Source organism: Pelecanus crispus, chromosome 1 (genome assembly GCF_030463565.1).
Source record: "Pelecanus crispus isolate bPelCri1 chromosome 1, bPelCri1.pri, whole genome shotgun sequence".
NCBI lineage: Eukaryota > Metazoa > Chordata > Aves > Pelecaniformes > Pelecanidae > Pelecanus > Pelecanus crispus.
Genome location: NC_134643.1, coordinates 218082753 through 218107003, shown reverse-complemented (window position 1 = coordinate 218107003; position 24251 = coordinate 218082753). Strand labels below are relative to the sequence as shown.

Below are 24251 nucleotides of genomic sequence, written 5' to 3'. Positions count from 1 at the left end.
ACAGCTAAAGTTTGTCTTGCAGGGGCTTGCAGCCAGATGTCAAGACTTCTTGTCTAGACACACTTGTCTGAATGACTCCACCAACCTGCATATTTTGTGAGACTGAAAATCAACCATTTAATTTCCACAGTACAGCTCAACAAATTGTGCACATATTCCAGGAGTGTTTCTTAGGACTGTTTTATTTTGCTTCCTATAATCATTCATACAATTGTGTTTTTTTAGATGAATGTTCTCAGAAAGCAAATACCCTGTTATTCAACACAGATGCATTCCTGAAAAGCTCAACTGTTCCATTGTAGTGTAGATAGTGAATTTGCCCATGAGAATCAACATAATGGAAGGATGCATGCAGGGACTTATAGAATATACACAATTTAAACACACAGGAACAACACCTGTGGCATGAAGAATGGAGAGGCAGGAACAAAATCAATGAGTGCTTTTCAGAGGAGATGCTGGTTTTCTAGAATGGATAACATTTCTGAAAACTTTCAGCCACTTCAACTATAAGAATGTACCCCTGATTCTCTGTTTTGTCACCCATTACCCTTGACTTGTTTCATCTTGCTTCACCTGAAGACAATGCTAACAACTATGAGAATTTAACTCTTCAGAAAGGGGCAGCAAAAACTACATCAGTGTTCAGTCTCACAAGCTGAGTTCTTCTAATGACAGGAAAGGCTGAGAGAGTTGGGGTTGTTCAACCTGGAGAAGAGAAGGCTCTGGGGAGACCTTACTGTGGCCTTTCAGTACTTAAAGGGAGCTTATAAGAAAGATGGGTACAAACTTTTTAGCAGGCCCTGTTGCAGTCGGACAAGGGGTAATGGTTTTAAACTAAAAGAGGGTAGATTTAGACTGGATATAAGGAAGAAATTTTTTACAGTGAGCATGGTGAAACACTGGAACAGGTTGCCCAGAGAAGTTGTGGATGCCCCATCCCTGGAAACATTCAAGGTCAGGTTGGCCGGGACTCTGAGCAACCTGATCTAGTGGAAGATGTCCCTGCTCATGGCACAGGAGCTGGACTAGATGATTTTTAAAGGTCTCTTCCAACCCAAACCATTCTATGATTCTATGATTCTATGTTCAATCTTGGCACCTCATCCAGGTGACTGAACTTGCAATGGGAATATTTCATTGTGAACATTTTTGTTGCCTCTTTCTGAACAGCTATATTTTCATTGTCATCATCATCTTCCTCATATGAAACAAGATCATTCAAGTATGAGGGGTGACAAAAAAGTGTAATGATAATGGTTGCCTGGTCAGGATATTGAGAAGATGGGCTGGAGGACCAACGGAGAAGTAGAGTATTACTGCAGTCACATCACAAATATGAGCTTTCAGAAACCACGTTGCAAAGAAATAGGTTTTGATATCACTGTTGGTGCTACCCAACTGGGAAAACACAGCCATCACCATGAGTCTTATTTGACCAGTAGCCAAAGACAGTTTTGAATAGTTGCTGTCAATGAACAGCTCACAATAAATTTTAGCTATGAAAATTATGGAAAATGTTAAGTATATTTTTGAGAAAATGGCAATCTGTTTATAGACAATCTGGGCAGACTGGGTATGTTGGGTAAAGTATACATTGTGAATCATAGTTGTTCAGCTCTTGTAATAGTCTGGAAGTCTCTTAGGATTTAAAGCAAGCTGAACAACTGACAATCTTGGAGGAATTCAAGTGTGGTTTTATAATATCTGGTTCAATAGACTGAACTGTATCACTCTCACTAGCAATTATGTGTTTCACCAAGCATCTGGAAGCTTCATTGATGTTTATATTTTCCTGCAAGTGAAACAGAAAGAGAGGTTGATTAGTCAATATTAATTACACTGTGCTGCATATTTCCTGTGCATAATTAAATTTTTCTCTAGGCAACATCGAAAGTTTACTTTCCTTAATAAACAGCTTTTAAAATTTGACTGGATTAAATAATGCTTACTGTAGTTTTTAAGTTAGTTTTTTTGTATATTATGATTCATAACTCCTTTGAATTATACTGAGTTCACTTTATATTACCTCAAACTCTTGGTGATTTGATTGCTTCAATAAATTAAACAAACAAATGCCAGAGGGATGTTAAAGACAGATGCCTGATGTAACACTCCAAAATCCATATTTTACTGCTTGAATAATGGTTACTCTGGTTTTCAAATTAGTAATTACCTATCAGCAGCTACAGCCATCAGTAGCACTTATTTTTTAAAGCCTTTTCCACAGTGTCAGGAAGATTTCTGTATTACAATGCTCACAAGGAAACCTGTGATGAACCAGATTCATTGAATAAATGATACCATCTCAAGTTATTCACAAATAAGTAAAAAAAGTTCTATACCATTCGGAGTCCTCATTTTTTGTGGAAGCTGAGTTAACTCCAATATATGCTTCAGAAGAGCTGTATCACCATTGCCTTCATTTGTAAGACAGAAATCCTCACTCTATGGGTTTAGAATGAAAAGCAAAGCACATCTTTTTCTACATGTGCCTTATTTCAACAGCATGTTTAACTTGCAGCAACCCTTACTCTGTAGAATAGAATAAGCAAAGCTGAAAGAGCCTGATCAGTGAGACACAGCTCAGCACAGCCTATAAAATAAGCAGTAATACTGCATAAGGATTTTTTTTTAATGACAGCCACTGATATGTTTGGAATGAAAAGTCAGGCTTTCTGGCATAAAAGACACTCTTCTACTCTAAATATTGGCATTGTTTATTTATTTTATATGACAGGAGATACAAACTTCACTGTAGCTTCAATCTTCTGGGAAATCGTATCACACCCCCACATACATACAGAAATGTATACAAATATGTATCTATATGTTTATGTATATGCACATACTTCTCTTGCTCCATAAAAATTATGTTTTTATTTGCAATCTAAGACTGACCCAGGTTTCCAAGCTGAATCTGGAGCCTGTTGTACTGAGACCATAAACACCCATGTACATAATGCCATGAAGTCTACCTTCAGCAAATGCTCAACATCAGTTCAGCATCATTAATAAAATAACCTGTAAAATTTAACATGTGAAACATTTTTTTGCATGTGTATGTTTAAAAAAACTCAGATGAGATGATTAAGTAGGAAGTTCAGCTATAAAAGAAAGAAACCAAAATACACGTGCGTGTGTTTCAGTAGAGATAGTACAATTATATGAAGATCAAAAGCTAAAGTAATGGATTCTGTGAGGCTTTCTATCCCCCTTGAAATGAACAGCAAAGCTCCACAAAATCCATTGACCAATCCCTTTGCACCACAGTAAAGAGTTGAAATCTGGGGACATAACTGAAGATGTTAATTAGTGCCAAGATTTCACAGGTTTCTTCAACTATGCAAGTGAACTTAAATATTTGAAATTTGACCTGTAAAGAATATCAGTTGGTTGTAAAAAACCAGATCTTTAGACAAGTCATTTACATAGTAACCCCTAGAAAGTAATACAGAGCTGGGAGTCAGCTCTGTACTGAGATGTTAAAATGCTACTGTATCACATGGCTCTCTCAGACCAGACAAGCAAATTCCTCAAGCATGCACCAAAAGTCTTTTCAGAACACTGTGAAATTTTATTAGAAAAAATAGACAATGAAAAATATCTCTCAGTACTGCTTCAAAAGCTGAAGACAAAACAGGATTGTTAAATGCACAAAAATGTGTAAAAACCTTCTGCATTGTGTTTTCCTTTATTAACGGTTGGATAAGCATTTCATTTACCCCTGTGCTGCTTTTCTCTTGCGATGGCAGCATGCATTTTTTCAATAATGTCTTAGTAACTATCTTAGATTGTGCACAAATTGATTAATGTTCAGATGTTTTAACAGAAACCCTCTTTGCCAGAGGTTTAAGATCAGCATTTTGTACGAGTGGGAAAGGAAGAAGGAACCCAAGCCCACAAAAGCATAAAATGGGTATAGGTAGACATCCCTCATCCCCACTGGTAATGGATGGAAGTCCATGTGCTAGACCCTAGCCTAAAACTTCAGAAGGAAAAAACAATGCTCTTTGACTTCAGCCAGAACTCAAATCAAAGTGAAATTGGATTATTAAACCTCTTTATAAACCTCTATAACTTTTTGGGGGAAGAAAGCCAAATCTGAACTTGCAAGTATTGTTTTGACATAAAAAGTCAAAATATTTAATTTTGGGAATATGAAAATTAAAAGCTTCTCTTTTTCTGCATTGCTCTTTCACCTTCTTAATGAAAAGATTTGCCACATTTGACCCATATTCCTTATTATGTTATTAATTGCATTTTGGATTGAGTTTGTTGTTTTCCTGGTAGGTGTCTGCCCAGATCTACTGAATATCTGTAAGGTGGGATTAGATACAGATAGAGATCATCCCTGTCTCTGGCCGTTCCGCTTGAAAAGGCTTCTACTTTCAGTCCATGACCACCTTCCTCTCTGCCAGGGCACCATCCCTTCAGATGCTCCTGCTGAACTTTGTGACTGAGCTCTTCTTTGAGCAAAATGTGCTGGTTTGCAAGGATTCACTATTCAAAGCATTTGAACCCATGCCATTAAAATTCTACCTTTTGTTCTCTATGAGAGGAAAGGAATAAAAAGTCCTGTCCATAATGCGTGTTAGATCAGAGAGGCATTTTTGTGTCCTGAACATTTATGTGAACTAAGCTGCATGGATGAAAATTTCTGCTGGGGTACAAATGGAGCAAGAGAGGAAGGATGACCCCATCAGACAGGACAGCTGGTTTTGAGCTTGTGTCTAGCTCCAGCCTTCTCCTATGGTTCAGATGACAACTGGCACATGGTATGGATGAGAAGCAACATGTTAAGTCACTTGCTGGAAGGAGCCTGTGCTCATGCCAATAAAGTAACTCCTGCTGTCCTAGGTCTATGCCTTGACTGCTTCCTTTCTGATGCTACTATTGCCTTTTGTTACAACCCTAATCCTGCCATGTCTACTCCGTGTCCCAGGTCTGTGGATCAGATGTGGCTGTATTCTGGTCTGTCTAATGAAATATTGATTTCTGCACCTCTCCTCCTACAGTATATTTTGAAAAAAAAAAGAAAAAAAAAAATCAATATTCTGCTAGGCAGCAAAGCAGCTGCAGACAGTAGAAGGTGATCTGCTATCCAAACACAGACACCCAGAGACCTGGTAATTTTAGAGAGCAGGAAGTGTTGAAAGGCAATCTAGGGAAAGGCAGAGAAAGGAGCAGGTGAAAATCCACCCAACAAATACAAAGAAACCAACAATCAGAGACTAACACTGGACAGAGAGGAATAATCACATACACCCTACTAATTGCAGTGAAACATGGAAGTAACCCTAATTATGCCTAAAAATAAAATTATGTTTCAAAAAAGAAAGAAAATATAGGTGAGACAACAGAGTGAAACAATGCCTTTCAGTGGGTCTCTATGTTGAAATGCCTTAACTGTCATCTCCATTATAGCTTTTGTTCTACACAAAACACCACAGGAATTGTGATGATTGCTGCAGTTCAGACTTTTTCTCTTTCCCTGCCTTGCCTTGCCATGCCTCGCCACACCGCACCTCCTCTTCTTCTTTCTCTTCTTTCTCTTCTTTCTCTTCTTTCTCTTCTTTCTCTTCTCTCTCTTCTTTTTTTTGCTTTTACTAACTTCCTTTCATGTTCTGAGCAAATTCCTTAGGTCATACTGAGGGTTATTCTCTGCCTCCTTGGTGAAGCCACTTTTGAACATTAAGATGTTTCAGGGGTTATCTAGCTCTCAACATGGTACTAGATGCACCTGTAGTGCTGTAGCTTGTTTTCCAGTCCGCTCTGAGGGCACTTTTATCTTCACAGTTCTCGAAACACTGGGGAAGGTCTGTCCACTTATACTACTTTTAAGGCTGTTATTACTCAGCGCTGCATCTTTGAGGTGTTTATCTTCACAGCACCTTTCTGTGATAGGGAAGTGCTGCCACGGCCATTTATCAAATGGAGAAAAAGCAGAGCCCCAAACAGTGGAAACTGCATGAAACCTGGTCCAGCACATGGTGACTAGTTGGAAAGTGGGAGATGGCATAGTTTGAAGTCTTCTCATGATAAGGTAGGAACACACCTTTCTTTCACAAGGCTTGCAGGAGAGTTTTTACTGCAAGACCAAAAAGGAAGGATCTTAACCGTATTATGGTGCCTTTGTTGCTATCAGTCTTATCTTCCTGCTTTTGCTCTACTACTCACATTGACATCCTGATTTAGCATGCTAGCTTTTATGAAAACCCTTTCCTGGGCATCTCCCATTGCCCTGTCCCCCAAGATGCCTAACCCATTTCTGTGACTTTTGTGCCTCAGCAAGCCCCAGCATCTGAAAGACACTATGGCAGCAAGTGATGCAAGAACTAAGTTGTGAATCCAGCCCTCAGTGGTCTACCCTGCATCAACCTGCCAATGTCTGCCAGAGCAAGGACCTGAACCCAGCTCCTGTGATGATGTCTGACTACTTGAGTAGGTCTTTCTCTTGACCCCATCGAGAAGGAATGCAAGAGTGAAAATCAGCACACGCTACTCTTTATTCTATTACCAGACAAAGCAAGGCAAAGAAAATAACTCTGAGCAATCTCTGAAAGCCGGAAAGGAACACTGGAAGACACAAATGAAATTACAGTTTGCTTTGTAGATTGATCTCCTTCAAATGTATGTTTTCAAAGGGCAGTTTTAGGGAAAGGATAGCAACTCAGGGCAGGGAAGTAGAGTTGCATGATTTAAAACCTTTGACCCTATTGCTATGGGAATTAATGTTGTAGTCTTGTAATGAAACAATCAATGGAAGGGAAAATAAATACTTTATTGAATGTGTCTCAAAGCAGTACGTAAACTCAGCAAGCTTCTTTGCATTCTGTATTGCCCCCCCCCGCCCCCTGTCATCAGCTCTTAATGCAGATGAAGAACATTAACGTTTAGAACATTCCATTTTAATATATGAAATAAATCCCCTCAGACTAGACTGGCTTTTAGCTCTTTACAGAATTAAAAAGGCCTTTACTAGTTTTATGGGCCTGTCTCATTCCAAATAAAACTTTTTTTCTTTGCCATGCAGATATCTTAGATTTGTCTGTCTAGTTGTTTTCTGGTATAAAATTTCTTCCTTCCTACATTTGGGTAGTTTCTTTCTCTGACTGAATCTTATGCTTCTGAGTCTTACCTTGAAAGTCAGGGTGAAGAAGGGCATGTGTATGCAGGCATAGCTACCTAACATGGGCACCTGGGGAGGTCTAAGCCAGCACTGCTTAAACACATGACTTTAGAGTCTACTGCTGGGGTTAAAGGAAATCAACTTCCCTTAAGTAAACATTTACAAATTCTGAAATATCCAGGTATTAGATGGGAACCTAGTGAGAATCACATAGTTTCCACATTTTATTTCTATAAGGTGCTAAAATCCAGGAGCAGGGATATGACCTTCAAGATGTTTTAAGCTGTACTCCCCTGGAGCACAGAATCCGAGGGAATGGCTCCACATGCTCCCTTAGCAGAGCTCCCTTGGAAACCACTGGCAGCAGAGTCTTATTAAGATGCTGTGCTGTACTGCTGTGGTTGTGTTTGTAGGAAAATACCACCATACAAGTTAAAAGCCATCCAGATGCATGAACATGAAATTCATGGATGTGAACTGCTGTGACTGCAACCCTGAGAACAAGATAATTTCTGTAATTCAATTCTTAGAGCTGGTTGGATATTCTGCAACAAAATTGTTGGACTAAATGACCTCCAGAGGTCCCTTCTGCCCTCAGTTCTGCGATTCTGTGAATTTCCAGCTTTTGGCCAGCACTAAATATCATATTTCATGAAGGTGATCCAGAGCGCTATAGGACAGCTCTAATGTCTATAGGAAGATCTGAAGCAACTCCTCTTCTTTTAGTCACAGGAAACAAACTCTGCAGAGGATTTTGCACAGAGTGACTGTATATCTCAACTGAAAGCTTCTGCCTTAGATGTCAGCTTCATTTCTTGGTCTATGGCAGAGCTGAAATATTTTCTAAGTCTCTGTGTGGTGAGATTGGTTAGACATTTTTTTGAGTGAATTAAAAAGACAATGTAGGGAGCCACACATCCCTAACTGGGTCTGGCAGTCTTAACTGGATTGCTTTGGTTTCAGTTACCAGATCAGCAGATTAGCTGTAGTGTGTCAGCCTAATTCAAATACATGTCCAGACCTCATTTGTCTTTATGGAAATCAAAAACACATCTCCTGTTCCTCTCCAAGTCTACAGTATAGCTTGTCTTTTTCAACTTTTATAATTGTCCAGTCAGAAGAACTGAAGAATTTGTGATTTAAATAAGGGATAATAGAGCTTGGTTCGTGCAGAGAGCTCACTGATAAGCAGAATTGCTGTCCTTGCTTTATGGAAGAAGAGGCTGAATCAGAGGAGAGAGTGACTTTCTGAAGGTCACCTGATAGATCAATGGCAAAGAGGACTCCTGATTCCTAGTTCAGCGTTCGGGCACTATGACGTACTGTGGGCTTCCTGTCAGACAAAAGCTGGAGAAGGGACACATTATTATCCTCCTTTCCTAGAGGATGAAAGATTCTATAACTTTTTCCTGGTCCAAATAGGATGTATCCAAATAGCCCAAAGACTCGGTGCTCATTTAGTCTCCAGGCCACAATGTTCAGCAGACAAGGAGCTCTGTGTTTTGCCTAGTTTGTTAAGGATCTGAAAAGCACAGCTACCAGCGCTTCTGGGCAATTTGGACAAAAAGAGAATGTCTTTTCTCCTAATTCTGCATGCTGACAGCAAAGTTACATGAGGGAAAAAAGGAACTCAGGCATAATCACAGCACAGCTATGACCAGTCATAAGGTATTTCAAGTTATTTCCGAAGTAGGTATTTTCAAGCACATTTAGTTTTGCCTGACTTGTCTGTTTTGATACACAAATTCCGTTTTCATTAAAAAGTGATAATAAGCTTGAAATTGCTGCTTTTCTAATCCAAGTCAAAAGCTCACTTCTTTGAACTAGGAATGGTGGTGAAAACAGTTTAAAGGCTTGGAAATGTGAGTGGAGCTCTCAGCTACTCTGGCCACATGCTGGATAATTAAATGTGTGACAGGACAGAGAAATTTCCTTCCTTTAAAAAAATGCATCTTTCACAATAGTTGTGGTAATGAAATTTATTAAAGAATTTACTCTTATGGGTTATTTCCTGGTTTTCTGGGGATGTGCCTTTTAGGCTGCAATCAATATGAACAAACAAAATAAGCATATGTAAAAGAGACCAGGCTCTCCACTGGATATATGGTGATATGAGTAACATGACTATACTGCATTGTGCTCTTGGCCCATAAGGCCTTTCTTACATGGCAACTATCAGAACAAGTTCTTCTAAATTTGTAGGGAGCAGATTGGAACAAGCTGAGTATTTCCTTTAGATTAATGTAAGACTCAAAACTAATATGTGAGAATGCATTAGGTGGCTCAAATGTTTTATATTGAAGTGGTTAGCTTAAGAAAAACAGCACCAGGGAATAATACAGTGATGTTTTTTTGTGTAATCTGCCAGTGCTACAAACAAAAATTTCAAACCATTGACAGCTTGAGATATGGTAGGTACACGTATAGCATGATACTTTCTGCAAGGCAACCAGAACTAAAAGATGTATCTTTATAAGCAATCACCTTTGTTTTCCAAAATGCATAAATCTTATTCAGTTTGTTCTGAAGGCCATAACATTTCCAAGCATGTCTCCAGAAAACCTCTAGAGATCTAATTATTACAGGATACCACAAAAAAGAGTTATTACTTATTTGAACTACTAAAACTGCTAGCTTCAATATGATGTCTTCTCTGCCAGTGTTATCTGCTTCAGAAAAGAGTTTCTATTCTTTACAGCAACGATAGCTAGGTTTTTTTTCTTTTTCCCAGCTCCAAGTTCAATTATTTAATATGCCCTAGGCTGAAAGAATACCAGATACATGTTACATCCAATATTTTAAAATAGTAGTAATAATAACTTCTGTTTAGAAAGAGATACATAGGTTTTAGTTCAGAACTTAGATCAAGTGGCTAAATTATTCTGATCTAACTTAGCCTAATTGTTGTGATTCTACTGTCTTTAGTGGAATTATTCTTTGCATCATTTTAAAGTCAGGAGCCTCCAACTCTGGGTGGAAATCAGATGTGGGGATTGCAGAATAACAGATCCTAGCCTTTAGTCTATAGCAGCACAGAACAGTCTGGTAACAGTCATGTGTCTTCAGCTCTCACTGCTCCCTCCACAATGGCTTTTGAAGATAACACTTGTCATAGCTGGATTTCTTTCTGTTCTTACATGATTGCACTGGTAACCCAAGGACTGCTTGGGTTTCTGAGTTAAATAAAGTAAGAAAAATACAGATATTTCCTTTGTTTAACATAACTCATGTGGCTTAGAAAAACTTGGACTGAATTTTCTTCTGTTGTGACTTTTTTAAACTTTAATTGTCCTTTACACTTCCATAGTTCTGCCCAAGACTGGGTCCATCATCATGGTAAAACCTCCCTGCTGCCTTTGAAATTGTTTGTACATTCATTCTCTGCCATGACTTGCAATGGCCCTTGGCACAATAAATGTTAAGAGGTGGACAGGTGCTTGCTGGGGATTGATGTATGGAATTCATGGTACAGATTCCTTTCTCATAGGCCAAAGAGCAGTGACCAGCTGCATGACTTTGCTGATCCAAACCTAGAGTAATGAAACTATATCCCTGTATCCTTTAAACAATGGTCCATCCTGTTGCCCCTCATTCTCTTGAAAGGCTTTTAGATGCAGGCATTTTGAAACAATCTGTTATTCATTTCTCTCTGTATCATTTTTGTGATGGTTTTGCCCTCAGGTCTTAGTTTTCAGTGAATTGGTTCTTGTACCCAGGAAATGTAGACTCACGTACATGTCAGAAAATGAAGAAAAAGTAATTCTGAAGAAAACAGCCATATATAGTGTTACACATCACTGGTGAACTGGATCCCGGATACTTGCAACCAGATATTTCATGTTATTTGTGGCCTGAAAGACAGTTAGATACCTAATAGAATATTGAAAGGGGGCACTTTGGACTTACTTTTACTGGCAAACTGAAAAACAGAGGTGAGAAAGGTGAATTTAAAGCCTTTACAAATGTGGAAAGTGTTTTAAGAAATAGAACAACAGTAGCAATATGAAGAGCTCCAGTGAAAAGATCTGAGAGATGTTTTGCACTAGACCTGTTCAGAAGCTTTATGGCTCTATTTGCTGAATTCAGAGTGTTTTCTGGGAAATTTTTTACAGTACTTTTGTGAGCTAACAATGTATTATTATTTATATTCTTATATAAATAATAATAATTTGTCCTGTAATAATCCCCTCAACTCTCCACATCTTCTTCTTGTAGCTGCTATTTCAAATGCTTTGCTCTCTAGGTTTTCTTTTTTTCCTGGAATAATTAGCTTTCTGCCATAATTACCATGAAGAAGCTGATGTAGGATATCTTGGCCTCTTTCTTAACTGGAACTAGACACCATCCATAGTACAAGTTTGCTTATCCTAGAGAGGAACACTGGATTCTGGTGGCCTCATCCAGCACAAATCAGCAGAGAACCACAGACCTGAATTCAAAACAGGTCCTGCACATGCAGGAATGAGAAGTACCCTATTTGTAGAGCAAAATAATTTACACACTGACCTAGAACCTGTCTCCCTAAAAATGGCATTTTGAATAAACAGTGACTAGTTTTGAGACCCATTCAGTAGGACAGCAAGGACTGTGACCACAAAGATGTCTCAGCCCAGAGTTCATGTAATGCTTGAGGCAGACTAGGACATGCTGCTAGTCACGTGCCGTTACTTCTGCTGATTACAAGTAAGATTTCTTTTAAATATTAATGCTTAAAGAAGGAGTCAAGACCAGAAAAGTAAAATACTAGTACACACTCCAAAGGTTCTTAAGCAACTTCCATAAAGTGCCTAAAAGAAATCAAACAATTGAATGTAGCACTTTGGCTTTCAGTCTGCTAAAAATCTAGGTCAAACCAGAGTCAAACTGTGTACATTTAAAACATCCAAACATTCCTCAGAGCTGTTAATGATGACACCAGCTTTCATAATTGGAGAATACAATAAACACAATATCCATTGAGCTGTTGTATTCAAATCAGTATTTCACATGCCAGCTCTCCAGATCTTGCATGCACTGAGATTATATGAGAAATCTCAAATTGATATACAGGACCACTGTACCTTGGGCCTTTATACTCTGAAAGTTCCAGTGCCCTTCCTGGTTTTTATCTCCATTTTCTTATAGGTACCCAGGAAATCTGTACCAAGGCAAGGAATTTAACCTCAGAGCAGCTCATTCAGCACTTTGACCACTGATCTTTCCTTCCTCCCCAGATAGGTGATTTTTTTTGAAAAGGCTTTTGAGAATGAGAGTTTATAACAGTAAGCATCATATAAGCACTATGATAGACTGACCTTTTTTTCTGGTATCTAACACAATAAAGCTATTGTCTCAAATCCGCATTTCTCAGGCAAAGTGGTTATAAAATATTTAGAGATAATATTCACTGAAAATATGAAAAATATCCTCATATCATTCATAAGATGTAACCTTTGTGCCTTGCCAAAGGCCATCTTCCTCCCCAGGCTATTACACAGTAAGTTGTTGACCAGTTACATAATTTACTGCTGGCCTATCATATTAGAGCAGCTGCATTTCAGAACATTGCATATAATTTGCTTTGCAATAAAAGGCCTAAAAGAAATAGAAATGTATTAATTTACAAATTCATCTTTAATTATTTCCACTAAGAAAGGAGCTTTGCAAGGTACAAGTTTCAACAGCGTGAACTATCTTAGGAACTAATTTCTCTGTACTTGGAGAAACATTTAAAAAGAAGTGGAAACGTTACCTTGGCTGATGTTTCAAACCAGCCCACGAACCCATTCTCTTTACAGAACTGATCCATCTTGATGCCGTTGTTCATAAGAACATCTATTCCCTGGTCACATTTGTTTGCTAAGAGGACTGTCGGCACAGGTTTGCCATTTGGAAGAACCAACTTAGAGTCCAAATCCTCTTTCCATTTTGTCACTGCTTCAAACGTTGCAGGTCTTGTAACATCAAAGACAATAAATGCCCCCATGGCCTCTCTGTAATATACCCTGGTCATGTTTCCAAATCTTTCCTGACCTGTGATGAAGAAAGTAGGAGGGGAAAAAAAACACCACCTTGTAAAAATCATTGCTTCCGATCTTGGTCAATATTTCAGAGAGCACATTTTCTAAGAGAACATTACTGCAGGTAGGACTTCATTTTTTAAGTCTCTGGAAAGCTACTCTTTGTCTAAATAATGATAAGTACCATGCTAGACTCATTTGTATGAAAATCCAAGGGAGTATAGCACGAAGAAAGAGTTTTAAAGCAAACATCCAAGGAAATTTAATAACTTTATGACAAGCTTGAACTTCAGTTCTCATTAAGCTGACAGATTTCTAGGTCTGTGGACAGTACCAAGGGTTTTAGCGTACATTATAGGACTTTAAACAGGAGTCACAAAAAATCTAGGCACCAGATTGGAAGCTGCTTGATACTATGGTATTTTGTAGGAAACATCTAACACAATTAATCTGCTCATGCATGAAGAGGATCCTGCATATTCTCATGCAAGTGATAATAATCAACAGTAACACAATTAAGCTCTGGAGCCATACCAGGCATTAGAGTCACTATGGACTTACTTTTACTGGCAAACTGAAAAACAGAGGTGAGAAAGGTGAATTTAAAGCCTTTACAAACGTGGAAAGTGTTTTAAGAAATAGAACAACAGTAGCAATATGAAGAGCTCCAGTGAAAAGATCTGAGAGGAGATGTTTTGCACTAGACCTGTTCAGAAGCTTTATAGCTCTGTTTGCTGAATTCAAAGTGTCTTCTGGGAAATTTTTTACAGTATTTTTGTGAGCTAACAATGTATTATTATATTCAAACATGGACATTTGTAAATATCTATCATTTTATATGATTAACAGTGTAAAAATTAACACACTTGACATCAAGATGGGGCATGTTGATCAGCTGTGGGTTTGTTAATATATATGCTGCTTTCACAGGAACTTTGAAAAAATGTTTCCAAGAATGGAAATAAATTACACAGAATTTTTATTGAAGTGAAAAAATAGATTTTCCATTGATGTCTACTGCTAAGCTGTGATCCAAAAAAGAATTATAAATTTCTGAATCAACTGACAACAGCAGCAGTTGTTAAGCAAGACAACTCTTGTATTTAACCATATGCTCAGACATAGACAACATTCAATGGAAACCTGTTTCTAGCCTTATTTTCTCAATGTGCATGATTTTGAGTAGGTTAGAAGACAAGATTGGCAGTCTGCCTCTGACCCTAGGAAGGTTACCTGTGGAGGTTTTATCTGATGGAAATTTTGCTGTCAAATGTAAGGCTGGGTTGAAAACTGCAGAGGGCTGATTACTGGACTTCTAGACCATGTAGTTTCATTTAATGGAAATACCACTGAACGCACTTATGGGGTCAACACCATCTGTTTGTGATGTTTATCTTTGGTTTTATGCACTAGCTGTTACAGCAAGGAGAAAGTTATTCATGTGATACAGAAACCAAAAGTGGACGTCTGTCTTCTCCAAATTCATGTTAGATTTTTTTTTGCCTTAAACAAACACTGAGTCCCATTGATAAAGCAAGATAGAAATACATCATTTCTGGGAAATATGAGGTCATACTGAAAATTTCTTATGGCGATGCTTTATTAAAATATCTTACGATTCCTATCAGTGGGCTAATTAGGTGAATGGCTAAGTCATGTGCTATTCAATAATCTCCTTGTTGAGCAATTTTTCTTTTCATCTGCAAGAAGGTGCCTTCAAACAAGTCAAGGTCTGTTTAGAAACTTAGCAGTGAGGCAAGCAGCAACATATACAATTGGGTTTTGATGCATATTGCATTTCAATGACACTTTATACTTTTCATGCAAAGTTCTTGGGGTGCTTGCACTGTATATGAGATGCAGATGATATTAGAACAGCTAAACTTGGACCTTATATATATTTGTTGGGACACAGATCTCTAAGATAGGTGGGATAAGTTGTCATAGAACATGAACTAAATTATTAATTTTCATCATAAATTCATTCATCACAAACAATCAAAGTTATTAGAGGAATAAAAGGCTCTTATGATGTGATCTTCTGGCTAGTAGTGGCCCACAAAGTTCTGACAAACAGTATGACCCTGATTCCTCCTCCTGCTTCCAGCTGCTTTTGCAGATACCTAGGTTTTTCACTGCACAGAAAAGCCACTGTGTTTGTAAAAGCAGCTTTATGCAGGAGGACAGAGCTCACCAATTTCCATTTTCAATCACTTCAAAGAAAGAGAAAAAATGGAGCTGCTGGCTGAATAAAGTGCCTAAACCCTTTTTGAAGTGGTCTTTTTCCCCATCAGTTGCAGTTAATATATTAACATACTTGGCATAAAAATATTATGAAACTTTGAATGGAAAAAAGAGGTGGTTTGTAAACCACAGACTTTTAGTTTTATGTCATTTACATAATGGCTTTACTTTTATTTAATTTAGATTGTGAAAAAAAGTGATCTCTAGTGTTTGCATTGTGCTTGAAGAGCTAAATATTGTGTCTAAGGATCCAGGAGGACTCTTTTTTCCAAACATTCTCCCTTATGTGAACAAATGCCTATTGTAATAGATGAGGTTCCTAAAACTTTTTAATTTAGCAGAGTTACTCATGAAAATAGGCACTGTTTGATATATTAAAGGTGTCAGAATCTGGCCTTAGGTTTTCAGCAATACAATAGCTTAGGCAGTAATTAGGCTAGAAAATAGATCAACCATTAGGTATTCAGTGGTATCTTGCAGGCAGCCTTGAACATTAGAATCTGCTTTATTGTAAGAGGGACTGGAGAAAATGGGTTTTGCTTTTCATTGGAAGGCTCAGAAACTTGTGAAATGTTTGTTTGACCTGGACCATTGTACTTTACTGCATCCCTTGCAAGGCCACTGGCATCTGCCTTCAAACCCCACAAGTCTGATGGCCTTTTGCCCACTGAGATGGTGCTTTACGTTGTGATTCATCAGCCCTAATTTAGGTTCCAAAAAATTAACTGGGTGTATCTAAGATTAGGGTCCCTTTGTAGTCAGAGACTGAGAAGAAATTTCTAGAGGGCATCTTCTCAGCAAGGGTAGACATTTAAGAGTGGTCACATAAGCTTCATTATGGAGGTATTTAACCTCTACTCTCAACCCTGTGGCAAGCCCAGGGTGAGTAGCTTATACTCACATGGTTCAGTACAAGATGTCTAATTGTTAAACCAGATGAATCCCAACCCCCTTTGAAGTGAACCCAGTGAGACTAAGCTGCCAAAGCACCAAGATTTCCATTAAAAGGAAGGACTCCCTGTCTGAATGGCACCTGCCTGCACATTTAACCTAATCTCAGTGGCACCTCTGCAGCAGGGAAAGGTATCATTTCATGGGCTTAAAGCAATCAACAGCTAAATCTTCATAGTTATAAAAATGCACCCCACATAATTTTGCCAGCATGGCTTGTACAGAAATCTATAATTTCCATTAACCACTATCTTCTCTGATAAAGTTATAAAAACTAATGATAAAGTGCTAAAACTCAGATAATTTCCACCATCTCACCTGCAGTATCTGAAATATAATGCAAGATAAAAACTGATTAAAACTGCCTAATGCCCAGTTTTACAATGGGTTTTACTTCTTGCCACCATCCCTCATCCTAGGAGGCAAAAGCTTCTGGGAACCACCATCCTTTACAGAGGGCCTTTAGCCAACACTGAAAAGCTGGAAATTGTGGAGAAGTTAAACATTTTTTACCTTTCACTTCAAAATAACTTTCAGAATTTGCACACTTGAATTCAAGTCATTGTCTTTATGGAGTGAAACTTAAGCCAGCCTTGAGATGGTGTTCACCACCCCAGAATGTGGAAAAGCAGGCTGTCAGAAGGATCAGGCTCACGGATCCCACCACAAATCTATACTGAAATAAAACCATCACAGTGAGGGACTTATTTATGTTTGCAGAACAGTAATTTCAAGGTAACTTAGCCTAGAAATCACCATGACTATCTTATTTATGCATATGTACTGCAATGCTTAGCAGACACTAAAATCCTAAACCGCTGAGGATGTGCTGTGTCTGGCATTAGTGAACAGTCTGTTTACCCCTTCTGGAGCATAATAGTCTTAAAAACATTACAAATGCAGAGACATTTGCCTATATCTGTGCAAAGACTGCTCTTCCCAAAAGTGAAAGTTGCAGGGAAAGGAAATGAAACTGTTCTTTCACCACTGGTGTTGTGTGGATGTCTCCAATGCATAGGACCAGCTGTTTATGAGATGAGATCCAGCCTTGTAAAAGCAAACCAACATATTTTTGGCAGCAGTGAATAAACCAGCCTACACTTAACACAGCAGGAGGGATAATGGTGATGCTGACACGGCTGTGAAAAAGTAGCAAGGGGGGGGAAGATTCTGAAGTGCTGCTCTCTGCCCTCTGCTGCACTCACAGAGCTGCTCCCTGTAGTAAATCTGCAGCTTAAAACTGGTCTTCAGAGAAATCTCAGGGCTGTGTGGACACAAAACACAGACAGTAGCACTGAGAGCAGCTTTTCAGAGAAGTGAAGAGCAAATACACCCAGATCTGCTGTCTGCAATGGTTGGTTTCTTCAAAAGCAGTCCCAGCCTGCATCTGCAGGGCGACTTCAACCACAGCAGCCTTGTTCAAAATATGATTAAGAGTTTCTTTTAAAGCTTTCCTTCTAACAGTCTGTTAATGAATTTAAAGGATGCTCACACAGAGGCAGTAGAAAAGATAAGGAAACAAAAAAAAATTGACTGAGGAGCAAGACTTAAAGATATATCACGTAGCAGTAAAGGTGATGGCCCACTTTAAGAGGGACAGGAACACCAAAATGAGAATTTGGGACATTCAATGAAATAAAATGGAATTGTTGGGAGGAAATTAAAGACAAGGAGAATTTTACCATGTATATCTCCTCCCAGACAAAATAGTGACAATTCAGTCATCTGAAACTTTAGGCACTTGACTGGCTCAGACATAAATTCATAGATTTTAATGCCAGTGTGTTGTTACAGATATCATAACAACATAAACCATGAAGTTTTGTCCAATTATTCCTGTTTAACACTCATAGCTCCAGGAATATATTATCTGTTAAAAAACCCCAAGCCTTAATGTAATATGTGATGCAGAGCCTACCCTATGTCTAAATTATTTTTTCTAATACTTAGTTATCCTTGTCATTCAGCATTTATCTCTTATCTAAATAAATGCAGTTTCAGCATTTAGTTATTAGGTCTTACTATAGTTTTGTGTAACCAAATTAAAGGATACAGGAAAATATGCTACAGAAATATAAACTACATTTAACTATGAAATCAGATGGCACCAGATAAACCAAATTTGCTTTTTCTTCTTATGTCTGTAAGGGTAAACAAGGGTAAACTGCTTGGTCCTACCACAGCTGGAGTATGTCACTCCTCCCACACAGACACCATGTATGTAAATCCTACTAATAATGTAGATAGGCTTGACACTAGTTTTACTCAAAACATGGTTGGACAGGGCTCTGAGCAACCTGATCTAGTTAAATCTGTCCCTGCTCACTGCAGTGGAGTTGGGCTAGATGATCTCTAAAGGTCCCTTCCAACCCAAAGCATTCTATGATTCTATGATTCTATGATTTTTGAGAGAATTATTTGTAGATTGTTAAACAATTTACTACCCACTGATCCACACAGTGAAGTGCAAGGAAGAGTATGCTTAGTAGTAAGTTCACTGGCTGTATAATGAAGGAGGAGGAGATGTAAGAGCTAAAATGATACCTGAGATTATATATATATACACACATACACACACACACATATAGAGATATATATACATATATTGATACATTTGCAGCATTTGCTTCAATTCAGGATGTCCTAAATGCTAAGCCAACATCCTTCAGCTCAGTTAGAGACTGAAAATGTATTACTTTACCCTCAAAGATAAACATGACCTAGTAACAGAGATTCTGCCAAAAGAGAGAGGACATTCTGAGACCAGTGATTTTATCTTCCTCCCTTTTATCCTTGCATATTTCTGTTTTGCGAGTGGTGATATATGACCAGCCACAGCCAGGATAAACCACTTCCATATTTCCAATCAGTTTTACTTCGCTTTCATTTTTAAACAACTTTTTTTTTTCTCACCAGCCAGATGCCTTATTTGTGGTAACTTCTATGCCAGCACCACACTGATCTGAATTCAGTGTGTTGCTTACAGAACTTATTTTCTATGTGTAGCCATCAACAGCTAAAGGTCCTTACACAGAAGTCATTAAAACGAGACAGCAACTCTTTTTATTACTGGCTGCTGTCTTGACCTTCACAGAGATGCTTTGAATTGAGCAATTCATATGAAATTTAGTACTATGCTGTAATTCTCTCTGTCATGTGTGATAACTCAGAAAGCATGCTAGTCATTCAGTACTACAACTTGGTGTAATTGCTTCTGCAGCCTGACTGAAAGCTACATCATATGATCTGCCAGCACATGATTAGTAGTGTAATAAATCTCTGAAACAAGGCATGCAAATACATTCTTTAAGTCTCTGATGCATTCAGAATTTACTATTAAATGCTTTTTCTCATGCAGCAAACTTTTGCTGGATATGTATGTATTTATGGTTATAATCTGTCACTGGCGAGCAATAAAAGCGATTCTTTCCCCATTATTCCAACTTTTAATAAAGAAAACTGAGCATATACGTATTTAATATCATAAAACCACAAGACTATACTGATGTGTCAAAAGGTTGATGTTATGCATGTTTTGCATAAAGAAAGCAGTGTTGTTGCATAAGTTTTAGTACCTTGGTGCCAAATTCAGAGTTCAGACATGAGGCAGCTAAGTGTAGAAGAAAGGCACTCCCTCCGCCGATAAGAATGTCAAGAATTTTCTCATTTCACTAGTTTCACTCGGTGCCATTCCGGACTAGATCACTGAACCCACAGCTCAGGCCACAGGCTGGCACAGTTGCCTGTTGCTAGTAATTTTCACCTCTATTCCCCACTTAACAAATGTAACTTCTAATTTAATTGAGTTTTAAAAACATGCTCATTTTTGCTGTAAGCTATTGTGTTATATCTGTACTTGGATTCCTACATACACTAAATGAAAAATGATTACTTACAGCATGCGAAATATGCCATCAAAATAAACTTTTATTTTGTGGACTGAATAAAAATTATTAATTCCTAGTAATGGGGATGGCAAAAATAAAAAGTTGTGGGTTTAACTGGAAGCCAAATATAAAAAATCCGAAGCACTGACAGCAACAGTGTCAAATTCTGTGTTTTTCAATTATGTAAGCATGCAAGGAGAGCTGCACTTCTTTATTCTTTTCCTCCCCGCACAGAGTAAATTATCATTTTTTCCTCAATGTTGGAATAAGGACAAGTAAACTTGAGCAAATACATTTTTAACAACCAGGATTATTGCCAAATAAAAACACTTTTTTTTTCAAAGCATGTCAGAAGTTGTTTACATTTCATTGGGCCAAAGGAAGGAAGATAGGAGAGAGAGGAAGGAAAGGAAGAAGGAAGGTATTTTGATAAAGTAACTCAGCGATACTTTCTACTTAACTTTTAAACCATAAAAATAATTTTAACCACCTGATTGAATCCCTCATCTCTTCCAGCAAATTAAATAGATGTAACAGGAAATTCTTGTTACTCTCCCTCCCATCACAGAGATCTGTTAGTCTAATGAGGGAAGCTGAACAACAGCAGCTGCAGGGGAAGAACTGGGGCATTTGGAGAGAGGTGCCCGTGTCCCCACACGCAGCTAAGGGCTTGGGGAGAAAGTCAGGCAGGGCAGGTTTCATTCTGACCCCCCTTCTTTGGGGGTCTGCTGGCTTTAGGGAAACTCCAAAATGTCAATCTGCGCTTAAAGTTTTCTCTCCTCAGTCTCTTCTCACTGACCGCATAGGCACTGGTAGTTTCCAACTTAAAGATTAGTACAAATGAATTTGTGTCTATATTTTGGATTGTCTCTGGATGGGTTATGGCACAAAGGGTTCTCCTCTGTACTCACCCGCAATATCCCAGAGCTGCAGACGTACCACGGTCTCAGCATCCCAGCTCAGCACCTTCAAGGCAAAGTCCACCCCGATGGTGGCCCGGTAGTGGGGGGAGAAGTTCTGGTGGACATAACGTTTGATGATGCTGGTTTTGCCCACTCCCAGGTCCCCGATCACCAGCAGCTTGTAGAGGTGTTCCTTCTGATTGTGCTTCTGCATCTTTCCTGTGGCTGCTCCCTGCAAACTGATTGCATGCTCTGCCAGAGGAATCCTGCCAGCCCGAGGGGGAGAGAGGGAGTGAGGAGCTGGGGAGGGAAGGAGAGAAGGTAGGTGGAGGCTCTTTCCCTTAGTACAGAAGCAGGATCACCAGGTCCAGCAGGCAGCCCTGCTGGACGATGAAGCAAGGAACTGGGGAAAGAAAGTCTCCCAGAAAGTTTTGTGTGTATGTGTGTAAAGGTCAGCACGAGCTGTGTCTGGGATTAGTCTGACTACTAAATACTTTGCAGGAAAATTCAGGCAACAGTTCTGTTCCCTGCTTTACTCCTCACTGGAAGGACAATGTTTCTGTTGTGCACTACTTTTACGTACTTTTTTTAATCACTGTCTTCTTGGTGATAATTTATCACGCTATACTTGTTTCCATACATCTTTAAAATGCCAGTCACTGCAAAAAAGCAGAAGTCTCCTTTCAGAGGTTTCACACCTCCGTTAAAGTGCAAAAATTAAACCTGTGTGACTTTAACTTTGGATGTGGTTTGGTTTTAATCAATGTAAGTTAGTGTGAATGCAGTTATATCACTAGAAGTGCCAGGTACAGCAATATAAAGCATCTTTACATGTGTCCATGCTAGGAGGGCTGTGTGACTTTAATTATAATGGATACATATTTTTAAGTTTCATTAACCTAATTGTGATTGTCTGTTTATAAGCATGCTCACATCTGCTGAATGCAGCACACAGCTCATGCTTTGTTTATTCATACAACTGGACTCTAAAATGCAAAAAATCCAGATTTATCCCATGACTCTGATAATCAGAAGTTATGAAAGCATAACAGCATTAGAGCATATGAATGCCAGTGTCTCAATGGTTCTCTGTTTTCCAAAATAAGTGATATGAAACTTGCAGACACTTGAACACATTTGAGTAAATCATTCCACTGACATGACTGACCCTGTATTTTAAATGTGAAACACAGTGAAAGCTTCAACTTGGCAGCTTAGCTGGAGACCTCTATCCATTGCCTAGAGGTGTTTGATCCTTTTAACAGTTTTGATAACAAACCCCCAAAATTTTAGTATTGTGTGAAACTCATCCATGAATGATTTTTACATTTATTGATCATCTTGACAAAATGAAAAGCCATTTTACACTTACTGAAATATTATTTGATGGAGTTCTTATCCAAATGTGCACTGAAATGGCATTAGAAATTTGTCATCTATCCAAAAACCTGGATTTAGTAGACAAAGAATTCAGAACACTTCTGTTATGCAATCTTTTATAATCAGTCTTTAAACTCAAACTTTAAAGTTTGTATGTATACACACACACAAAGTGGAAATGGGTAATTTGAGGAGAAAAATGTCTTATTTTCCTTGAAAGTTTTTATTTTTAATAAAAGGCCTTTTTTCAATAAGATAAATTCTCTCTCCAAAAACAAGCTGTCATTTGTATCCTTCTGTTCGGAAAGAAAATTTTAAAGGCCTTAGCCTTGTTAGCTATGGACATAAAAGACTACAATTTGAGAAGCAAACCAGTTCCCTCCAATCAGTTACTATCTTTGCATGATTCAAGCTTATTATTGTTGCTACTGGTACTGTGCAGCCTGTGAATCTTACCTTCACAGCACTGCCGTTTTCGGAGAGCATCCAATACCCAAGCACTTCTAAGCACTCACAATTCCCCTCTATAGTTGAAGATTTTCCATTTTAGAGGTTAAAAAAAGAACAGCAATTTAGCAATTTAGGAAATGATGAAATTGGTGTTTTGGATGAGGTTGAAATTACATCTGATCTTTTATCGTCACTGCTCAGAGAACAGTGCACAGAAGATCCCTGTGAGCAGATATTAGGTAACTGGAGGTCTTAGGCTATTAGTAAGTGTAGTCGGAGATTGGCCTACACCCAGAATCATGAGGCTTTACCTCTCTTCCACAGTTTTTGTTAGCATTAGCTATAATAGCTCTGGATAATTGTGTTATTTGTTTAAGTTTCCAATTCTTCTTTGAACCTGGCTAAATTCTTGGCCCCAGAAACACGCTGGTACGATGAGCTTCTCATAGGCTTAATCAAGGTCACCCTGGGACGGCGCTAGGGCTACAAGCAAGGCGTTCAGTGAGGCGTTCTGATGTGGGGTGAGCATGTAGGACACTGTTGCATTTAGAGGGATGATTCACTGAGCTAAACTGAAGCATGGACTGAAGCATCTTGCTGAATGAAAGCTGCACCCAGATCTCTTAACTCCATGGTGAAATGGCTTTTATAAACCATCTGCTAAATGCTCTTGAAGAGGGATAAGGCCCTCAGCCCTGCCTTGCTCCACCTTTTTGGAGGACTGTTCCCATGTCATGAACCATGTCTGTACTGGTTTGGCTTCATTGTCATTTCAAGGCACCGGGGCAGGGAGGTGTGGATGTACTGCTCATTTGCAGCTCTGCTGCAGAAACAGTAAGCACTGTCATGGGGGAAGGCAGATAATTTGGGCTGGTCGCGTCTTAAGCAATCACTGCAAGACCTGTTTGATGATGCCAGCTGATGCCTTTGGGCACACAACCACGTTACTGTGACTCAATGATTTGCTGCAGGCAGAGGTGTCCAGGGAAGTGCACTTCGCCTGGAGCTGATGCAATGCAATCTGTCTTAGCTGAGACCACAGTTAAGGGCCGTTAATATACACCATGTTAGCTTGCATTTGCCACTCACAGGTAGGTAGTTAGCAAGGCTCAGCTGACACAGAGTAACTTGTTAAGCTGGGAGAACCAGATGGTCTCTCTGAGCCCTTATTCTGCTGCTTCAGGTCCTTTGACAATGTCCAGGCAATAAGAATATGTAAACATGCCGACAATTTTGTTGATATTTCAGTGTTTGTATTTTGGTTGTCTGTGTTTCCTCTGGCAAAGACATGCATTTTAAACTTTAT

The 24251-nt window shown here is 38.7% G+C and overlaps 1 protein-coding gene across 1 annotated transcript; it reads right to left on the bottom strand.

The window, feature by feature from the left end:
• Positions 1-1642: 1642 nt before the first annotated feature.
• RAB38 (RAB38, member RAS oncogene family) lies at positions 1643-23399 on the bottom strand. The gene is made up of 4 exons (XM_009492525.2): positions 23371-23399; positions 21125-21381; positions 12864-13144; positions 1643-1795 (listed from the first exon to the last, which is right to left on the bottom strand). Exons 2-4 carry the CDS (start codon positions 21327-21329, stop codon positions 1643-1645), a joined length of 639 nt encoding a protein of 212 aa, XP_009490800.1. The 5' UTR covers positions 21330-21381; positions 23371-23399.
• Between the last annotated feature and the right edge of the window lie 852 nt (positions 23400-24251).

Bases quoted from the DNA above. Each gene is read 5' to 3' on its own strand.
- RAB38 (XM_009492525.2), bottom strand. From the start codon at position 21,329: ATGCAGAAGCACAATCAGAAGGAACACCTCTACAAGCTGCTGGTGATC. The intron at 13,145-21,124 runs GTGAGTACAGAG...TCTTCATCACAG, and splicing joins GCAGCTCTGGGATATTGCGG to GTCAGGAAAGATTTGGAAAC. The intron at 1,796-12,863 runs GTAACGTTTCCA...TTTCACTTGCAG, and splicing joins GGTTTGAAACATCAGCCAAG to GAAAATATAAACATCAATGA.